Below are 9,625 nucleotides of genomic sequence, written 5' to 3' on the forward strand. Positions count from 1 at the left end.
GTGCAGTGCTGTGTGTCACAGAACTGGTGTGGTACCTCCTTGAGGACAGAAAAGGGCCACGTGGGAATGTCTAGTTCCAGAACCAATAGCCAACATGCTGGAGGTGACCAATACCTTCTTTACTTCCCAGAACCATGCAGAAAGAAAAGAGGGCAGCAGTACTAATTCTCTTCTGTCTGATGAAGACGTCACTCCTACGTGCTAACTTTGTAGTGCAGACTTGTCTCTTAAGCTCCTGGGAAACAGCGTCTTTGATTTTCAGTGTCTGCAGCAAGCCCTTGGACTTCCTTTGTTATACCCAGCAAAATGAATGTAGCCTCGCTTCTTTGTTTTCCTGTTTTGCTGGATAGAAAGATGCCATCTTAACTTTCCAGCTTCCCATGGAGGTATGGCATTCCAGAATGCTGGAGGAATGAGGATGACTGTGTAGGAAGGGAGCTGGCTCACTGTGAAGCTGTAACACAACCACGTGCAGGTGAACAATTTTTTGTTATTATGTTAAAGTTTTAGGGTGCAAATAGAGGTTGATACCTTTATGCAAGAGTAGAGCAGAAATCCTGTTCTCGGTGAGCTGCTGTTGCTGTCACCCCTGCCTGTTTTGATGGAAGAAATTTAGTGTGTTCCGCTGGGCTGGACCTGCACAGATTTGATCCACTACTACCTCTGTAGCTCCTCTGTTTACCCATTACTTTGATTACTTTCCACCTACTACCTTCAGGCAGCCCCATACCCGCCACCACCTTAAATGGAATTCAGAGAATAATCTTCAACTTATCAAGTCTGTCCGTCCACTGAGGGATGTTGGCACTTTCTTGGAGGAGAAGTCAAATCATCTGTAAGATCTGTGTGAGTGAGGAATATTTAGTACCCATTAAATGAAGCAATCCTGAAAGCTGAAGGGAAAAAACAGCTCAGTGCCTTGAATTCTAAATATTTGGTTTAACCATGCAGAATGTTATTTTCCTGTTGTAATAAACAGCATCAGAACAGTGATGCGTCTGGAACTGTATAGAAGCATCTGAGTAATTTGTATAATAGAAAAAAATCTGCTGTTTTTTCCTGAAGTTGATACATTATTCCTGTGCTTTGTTAGCTCACTAAAAGGTGCTGTTGTTCTGAGGAAACATTTCCCCTTGTTTACTAAGCCATGGGTTAAACATTAAAAACCCTGGAAAAGGTTTTTCTACTGTCAGCATATGTAGTAGGGAACATAGTAGCCGTGTCTGAGTAAGCTATTCCTATACAGATGACAGGTGAGATAATCAAACTTAAATAGTGCTGTAAGTAGAAAGTGATTTTACTCTCTGTTGTGTAAGAGCTGACATCAGAACAAGCCTAGCAGAACTGTAGAAGTAAAACCATGCCCTAATGTATCAGCTCTCCTAAAAGCACAAAATACTCTTCTGTTAAAGATCCCTGTGCAAAAGTGGTTTAGGGCACAATGCTATGCTTTTGGTAGAAGGTTCATATAATCTTTAGAAAATGCATCTTTTGTTATACTACAAAAGGAATGCAAACACTTTCTTCCCCCCGCCCCCCCATCAAGAGGATTCAGAGCCCAATTTTGTTGCCATAACAAAGTTTTGCCTTTTAAAGTTATAAATAGAGCCCCAGCAGAGTCTCAGGAATTCGTTTTTGTAGTGGCTGGGGCTTCCCTGCGGTGCCGGTGCCTCAGCTGTCTGCTCCCGTCAGTCCCAGCTCCATCCCTCCCCAGGCACGGGGCACAGTAAATACCGCAAACCCTCGTCATGGCTAAGAATAACGCTTCCAACAACAACAGCCTCAGTCAACCTGAATCATCCGGGGTTCTGGTTTGGGAAAATGACCCATCTAATGACTTCATGTGAGATGTTCTATATAAGTCAAGGGAGAAAACAGGCATTTGCAGAGCTCACAGGCTGGATTTAATCAAAGGGAAACAACCTCGGAAGGGATTACAGTGGACTGAGCACCGCAGTTATGTCACAGGTACTGGGAGATGAGGCCCTCGTTAGAGCAGGGTGCCTGGCAAACATGCTGCTGCTTTGGATGCTCTGTAGTTTGTTGGCGAGTTCCTGTTGTTAACCCATGAATTCAGTGTTTCTGCTCGTGTGACTTGTTTGTGTTGAAGTATTTAAACACTCTGCTTATGTATTTTAACAAGTAAGTTGCTAGGAGGGATTATGTGATGAAGAAAAGCAGCTGCCCTCTACATGGTTAATTTAAAATGTTCTGGTTTAAAAATGGCCTGCTTTGCCATAAATATTTCTGCAGGAAGGGAAAAGCCATTTCCACTGCTCTGGTTTGGGATGGTTCACAGAAGGAATGGTTTCCACTTTTCCAGCATGCTTCCTCAGACAGTGATTGGAAATTTCGGCAGTAGTTTTGAAAGGATGTGGCTGCACTGGAGTGTGCTGCTCTGTAAAGCTTACATGTGTGAAACTTCAGGTGCAGGAAAGGAGGGAGCATACTGGCAGTTGTAACTGTTCAGATATGGTATTTGAGACTGACGTTTTGTTAAGTTTGTAACTGATGGTTTGTCTTTACTGTGTTCCCCAATAATCAATGTTTAAAGTGATCTCAAAATTACCTCAGAAATACTGAGGTTTTCACTTAAGCTTTAGGTTTTCAACACAACGTGTGCCTGGCAGAGTGAGAATTTTACATGATGGGTGGGTGGGATGGGATGGAGGGGTAAGAACGTGGGAATGGTAGAAGAGCACAATCCTTCAGCCGCACAGAGTAGCCCAGTTCGGCTGATTTTCTTGACTCCAAAGAGACTTTAAAAACCAGCCATAAATCTTGTGACCCAACGCGTTCTGACTTGTTGACAGGAGGAGATAAAGCGTGGGCTGCACTGCTGTGCCAGCTGGGAATCGCTCCTGGCAAACCCTGCTTACAAACGCACTTGCCTTGGGAGCGATTAGCAGTCCTGCGACCAGGACACTGACAGGTCCAGGGCTCACCTCCGTGGCTCACAGTAACCTTTCGGTGCAGCATTGGTGCTTTTCAGCTGGGCACTGACTAATCCGCAGCAAGTCAGTGCTGGAAAAGCTTGAAAGGGTTTGTTTTAAAATGCCAAGGGGAAACTCAACAGTTCTGCTCAGCCTGGCTGCGGCTCAGTGCATCTCAAGAACCTCCTTTCCTTTCCCTGTCCCCAAGAAGGCCCTCATCCCGGTGGAAAGAAGTCCCTTGCCAGTCATGCATGAAGGACCTTAGCAGGTTTTGTATTCCCGTCAACAAAGCATATGGGGGTTCCCTTTTCTGTCTGGGAGTCAGCATAGGTCTGTACTGGCTGGCTGTGGACCGTGCCATGGGCATGGGGGACTGTTCCCATCGCATCCTGATTTTCATCCCCGATGGACAAATGAAACCATGGCTGCAGGGATGTTTGGTTAAACAGCTGGCAGGCCAAAAGCTGTTGGGAATTTTGAAGGACTTGCTACCACCCTTTCCCATTGCTTGCTTTGGCTACTCGTAAAGTGTTCTCCCCAGAGGTCTTGTTAATGTTTTGTTTCCCACAACACGCTCAAATGGGATTGACAGCGAGCTATTCCGAGCGTTCCTGGGAATTCACAGCTGGCAGGAAACATGCGGAAGGCTCCGGTGCAGCCAGCCCACCCTTCCGAGAGCCAGGCATGCATGTGCTGTCTCTGAAAGCTCCCTGGGACTTGCTGCTCCTGCCACCTGTGGGTCTTGAGGGGCTTCTTTCCCTCCATAACTGTTTTTAGCTTTATGGATGGCGCCTAGAAATGTGTAATGGGCTCCACCGCTGCCAGAACCCAATGTCAGAAGCTCTCCATGTGTAGCGATCGATAGTCAGAGTAGTTTCTCATTGATGGTTCAGCGTGCAAACCCGTTAGTGTTGGAGTGGCAGGGAGGGGGTGTCTCTTGCTTTTAATCATATCTCCTGTGCCCCTGCACCCTGCTACAAGGTCTGCCTGGTGGGACCTTGTCCATCTGTCTTTGTCAACTGAAGAGGGAACGTTAACTGTGCTGGCTGTTCCCAATTGGTGACTGGCATTGTGTCTGGCTTAGAAGTCCTAATGTAGAGGCAGGAATAGGGTAGGCTGTAAACAGATCAGTACTTGGACATTGCAGAGCACCACTTGATGATACATCTGTTCCTGTATCAGCTTTCCTTCGCCACGCTCTGGGTCCACCGTTTCAGATATGTTCAGTACATGCTTGTAGACAGCGTGTTGAGTGCTCAGATACTTTTGTTACCTAAACTTAAGATCAGTAACAACAGGTCAAGTGTTCAGTTTATTCCAGCTAAATCAGGCCAGACTTCAGAATCTCTAATTTTCCAAAGAGGTACTGAGTAGACTGAGGCACAAGCACGGCTTGGTAATGACGTTTTCCTTCCCAAATGCTGGACAAATTCCTGAATTCCTAGTCCGTACCTGCAGAACGACCAGGCTGGGCTGGGCAGGGCAGAGAGAACTTTAAAACAAAACAAAAACAAAAGTAAAAATTCAACAACCCTTTCAAAGGCTGAACAATCAGAAAGCAATTTCAGCACCGTAATAGAGGCAACCGATTTCGGCGAGGGCAGTGAAATCATGGTGGTGCAAACATTTGGAGTAGCCCAGTGTACAGTCCGAGTTCAAATAGGTGGAATATTGTGTTAGCAACTCTGCATGCTGTAGCCTTTGGGTTGAGGCAGCTTTGTTCCCTGTGCTTCTAAACACAAAATACTGATGCGTGGGCAATACGTCTGTTTCTTAGCCAGCCCCCGTGAAAAAGAAGCGTCCTCCCATGAAGGAAGAAGACCTCAAAGGAGCCAGAGGAAACCTTTCCAAAAACCAGGAAATCAAATCCAAAACCTACCAAGTGATGAAGCAGTGTGGTAAGTCTCCTGGATGGAAATGAGCAAGCAGTCTTCCACAATAAAATGTCATAATTGCTCTTTTCAAGAGCAGCCAGCAGTGCACTGCCTGGCCTGGCCTGGCTGCGCAGGGCTTTGCATCCAGCACCCTGATGGCGCCAAGAGGGCTCTGATGTGGACAAAGCAGAGGGAGATCCCTGACTCTGCTTTCTGAATGCAGGTTCCAACCAAGCCCTGGGACCGTAGTCGATGTCAGTGGCTGCCCAAGTCGAACATTGTTAAGTGGTCATAGATTTGGGGATTTCTGGCCTCACAATTGCAGGACTTCATGTTTGAGATGAAGCAGAAACTGGGGGGGGATAAAAGGCAGAAATTGAGAGAGAAGAGAACAGCTGCTTGCCCTGAGCACTCCTGGTGCTCTGGACTTGCATTGCCTCTGCACTTCCAGTGGGACAGCATAAGGAAAAATTACCGATCTTAACCTCTTTTCAGTGTAATAGCCTGCACCTCAGTAGTTTCCAGGTTTCTAAAGCACCTGTAGGGATTTGGGGCCGGTCTATGGCAGTGACCACCTGCAGATGCTGTCAGCTGCCGTGTGCTTGGGATGGGAGCACTGTCCTTGAAGGTCTGGGAAGTTGATTTAAGTATTCTATCACGTGTATGTATGGCTTTCAGCAGCGCCGGTTTCACTCTCTGAGTTCGGTGAGCTACTTTACTTCACTGACTGCTCTCCCGGTTTTCTTTTCCAAGAACAAATGGGCTCTGCAGCACCTTCCATATTCAGCCGGGATCGGACAGGGGGTGAAACAGTCTTTGAGAAACCGAAAGAAGCGCCAGCCAAGAGCGTCTTCGGCTGATGGTGGAGCTGGATGTTGTTGTTGTTGTGACCTGTCCCCACATTTCTGCCCCTTACACTGAAGTCACTGCAGACCGAAGTAGCTAATTCCTACTGTAAGTCATTAAGTAGGGAATAGACACGTGCCAAAGGCTGTAACTTCCATATCCATTTTTATTACATGCTTTCTTTCTATGTATTAAGTGGTGTTTGCCATAATGGTTTAATAAAAAGATGTTGGACACAACGTGGCACGGTGTGGTGACTGATCTCACTTTAGGTGTGGGGCTTGGAACGCATCAAAACTGTCAGAGACCATGGGAAGGAGGAGCTACAGCAGGCAATTAGGAGTGACCCGTCCCTGACTGGTGCTTGGAAGGTGTTGGAACTGGAAAGAGGGTTTCTAGACCTTTCACCTGATGTAACCACAAGGCAAACCCAGATGTGCTTGGCTAAGTGCTTGGAAGCATATAAATACTGTGTAACCATTGCAATAAATGATCCAGCTTGCACTCCACCTCTGGGTCCCTGCCTTTCACCCTCACATTTAGGCTTACATTGATGGTGTGGCTGCTTTGGCATTGCAAGCTCTCATCTGGCCTGTCAAACACAGAAATAACCACCCGGGTGCACGGCGGCAGAGCAAGAGCTTCACACCAAGGAGGGGCTGAGGAGGAGCCGGTTAAAGGGCATCACACAGACCGCAGCCTTAACCCCACATCTGGGTTTGCTGCATTAAACATCAAATCTGCTTGCCTCTGAGGTTACAAAATGGAGTGACTTCACTGCTGGATCTTCGCTCAGACACGGATGATCTTCTGCTTTCTCGGCACCTGGCGTGCTTTTCACACACCCCGAGTCCCTGGCAGGGTAAGTGATGCTTTACTTTAGGGCTTACTGTAAGTTTGTACAGGCTACACCTGGTTAAGAGGTAAAAGTGATATCGGAAGGCTCTGTGCACTGTGAAGTATTTTGTGTTTGTCTTTTGTGTCCCGAACACCTGATGGATGAAACACGCCAATGTCCACGAAGCTCCCAGAGAGACTGGGAAATGGGCCTCACATGGTCCTGCCCCTCTGCTCTGCTCTTGTGAGACCTCACCTGGAGCATTGTGTGCAGTTCTGGTGTCCTCAACATAAAAAGGACATGGAACTGTTGGAACAAGTCCAGAGGAGGCCACGAGGATGATCAGGGGCTGGAGCACCTCCTGTATGAAAACAGGGTGAGGAAGTTGGGGCTGTTCAGCCTGGAGAAGAGAAGGCTGCGTGGAGACCTCATAGCAGCCTGCCAGTATCTGAAGGGGGCCTATAGGGATGCTGGGGAGGGACTCTTCATTAGGGACTGTAGTGACAGGACAAGGGGTAACGGGTTCAAACTTAAACAGGGGAAGTTTAGATTGGATCTAAGGAGGAAATTCTTTCCTGTGAGGGTGGTGAGGCACTGGAATGGGTTGCCCAGGGAGGTTGTGAATGCTCCATCGCTGGAGGTGTTCAAGGCCAGGCTGGATGAGGCCTTGGGTGAGATGGCTTAGTGTGAGGTGTCCCTGCCCATGGCAGGGGGGTTGGAACTGGATGATCTTAAGGTCCTTTCCCGTCCTTTTCTATGATTCTAAGGAAGCAGTAAATCCTCTGGGTTTAAGGGGGAAGTGTCCTCAAAAATATGAAGCTATTGCTGGTGCATTGCCCTGCCCCGTTTTGTCTATTTCAAAGATAATTATTTGCAGCATCTACCAAGACCCTGCCTCCTCTCTTTGCTGGATGCTATTTCTCTGTGGGCTCTGGGCACTTCACAGGTACCTCAGCGCAGGGTTTTCCTTCGGCAAAGACTCTCCTAGAGCTTTGAAGGTAGTTCCCACCCTCGGAGCACTAAATCTACCTCTGCTGCAGGTTTAACAAAGACTCCTTAATTAATCTGTGATGAGAGGTTGGCAGGAGGTTGTTTAATAATTAGGAAAATTATGGAGAGGGAAGAGGGGGACAAAATGTTGTTGCTTTTTTCTGTAGGAGACAAGTGACTTGGTATTGCGAATTTGGGTGGCAGGAGAGGGGCGTGCTGTGATTCAGAGCTGGCTTTAGGGTATGCTGGTGCTGCACAGAAACCTGTGTCCCACAGACACAGCAGGGAAGCAAAGGAAGTTATCACCTGCCAGGAACAGGGATTTGGCAGACAGCTTTATTTCCAGGATGTCCTCAGGTTCAATAGCGGGTGATGCTTCCCAGTGTGACAGTGAGTGCTCAGGACTAGGCATTTCATTTTGGGTTTTGTCCTTTAATAGGGGCCTCCTCTGAAAAATATGCGTTGGAGGTTAAAGTGTATCCCTGAGACAGCTGATCCCGACTTGTGACAGACAAGTCCATGCTCTCCTGCATGAACTGCAGGAATCCCCTCTGTCCCCAGCCTGGCTGCTGCACTGGAGGTTACTGGCTGCTGCACTGGAGGTTACTGGCTGCTTTGGGAGGACAGGAGATGGTTGTAGGTGAGAGGAACAAATACACGAAGCTGCCTGTTATCTTTTTCTTCAGCCTTGCAAATCTAGTAAGTCCAAACATGGAAAATGTGTTTTCTTCATTTTTCCCCTCATTTTCTTAACAAGAATCAGTGACAGAGAAGTATCTGAACAAAGCCCCCGGGTTTGAGTTTTTAAGTGATTTTGCAGTCAAAAGACTCTCCTGTTCCCACAGTGGATTTAGATCCTTCCTCCAGGGTGACCTGAAGTCACTTTAGAGCATGTTCATTCTCTTCAGTAAGACGCGCTGTGTGCCATGGGGCTGGTGCCCCGTGTGCCAGCAGCAGTGGGCACTGCACAGCAGCGGGGACAGCCGCTAGTGGTGGTTTGCACAGGAACATGAACCCACGAGCAGGGCAGGGCTGACCACGCAGCCTAAAGCTGCGCAGTTAAAACAGCTCTGTAACGGCCGTGTGGTTTTACATGTGGGTATTAGAGAACTGATGACAGATCCACTTAATTAAAGCTAAGGCTTTGGCTCTTGGGGATCTTAGGCCACTAAGCGTGTAATCCAGTGTGCTTTAAGGGATTAAAGACTCAAAGTTGTAGAAATGAATCAAATGCAGAGCAGTTTTGTCTCTGTTCAGATATACCTATTTACACACCCTGCTATAAGCAGTATGGTATCTGCATACCAACAGTCTGTCTGAAAGAAGGGTGGTTTATTTGTTAAAGACTTACTTAAAGCACAAGTGTTGTAAGACCAGGCTGTGTTCAACAGACTCTTTATGGTGAACTTGTAAGTGACTGTCAAACAAATAAATTACTGAGCCCTGCGCTAGCATCTCCTTGCAAATCCGAGGCCACGAGAAGCATGCTCTCCACCTGGGCACTTTGTCTGTAAAATGGCAATGAACCAAACACAGATGCATGTATTTCCACAGGACATTTGTGTTTATTTAGCACAATTAATGGCATCATCCACCATGGAGTTATAAGGGTGGGGGGGAATAAGGTCAAAGAAGCAATATGGAAAAGTGGTTTTGCGTGGACAAAGAGCAGGTGTAGTTGAGAAAGGGCTGTCTGCTAGCCTGGAGCTGCCAGCACATGGCAGACAGGGAGGGAAATCGTGGAGGGAGGGCAGGACTCAGCCCTCATCTGCTCAGGACTGAGGGAAGAACGGGCCTTTCCAGACTGCATCTCTCCACAGCACCAGCTGGTTGCACGTTAAGGTACCTGTATATGTGTGTTCGTGTAAATGCATACAGGATCCTCTGAGCCTGCAGCCCTAGGGGACGTTCCTTTCCTGCCCTGTTGATATTTGCAGTATTTCAAACATTGTTTTCTTGCATTGGGACTGAACGGACAACTGAAGGCTGCTGAAAGCTTCCCGATGACACAAGCAAGTTCCAGGCATGTGGTGCAGGAATGGCTTGTGACAATTTTCTCCCTGGCCCCCATTTCTCAGCTTGATTTCCCCAGTTGTAGAGCTCAGAGGAACTTTTGAAGTGGCTTCTGCCTAGGCTCGGTTTTT

The 9,625-nt window shown here is 47.5% G+C and overlaps 1 protein-coding gene across 1 annotated transcript; it reads left to right on the plus strand.

Moving 5' to 3' along the window:
- Nucleotides 1-1,722: 1,722 nt before the first annotated feature.
- Nucleotides 1,723-5,872, plus strand: MUSTN1 (musculoskeletal, embryonic nuclear protein 1). The gene is made up of 3 exons (XM_061458350.1): nt 1,723-1,968; nt 4,711-4,831; nt 5,561-5,872. The coding sequence occupies exons 1-3, from the start codon at nt 1,960-1,962 to the stop codon at nt 5,665-5,667; spliced, it is 237 nt and encodes a 78-aa protein (XP_061314334.1). The 5' UTR covers nt 1,723-1,959; the 3' UTR covers nt 5,668-5,872.
- Nucleotides 5,873-9,625: the final 3,753 nt, after the last annotated feature.

Source organism: Pezoporus flaviventris, unplaced genomic scaffold (assembly GCF_033815535.1).
Source record: "Pezoporus flaviventris isolate CSIRO_AGI_PZ_B2104156 unplaced genomic scaffold, CSIRO_AGI_Pfla_v1 ptg000026l, whole genome shotgun sequence".
NCBI lineage: Eukaryota > Metazoa > Chordata > Aves > Psittaciformes > Psittacidae > Pezoporus > Pezoporus flaviventris.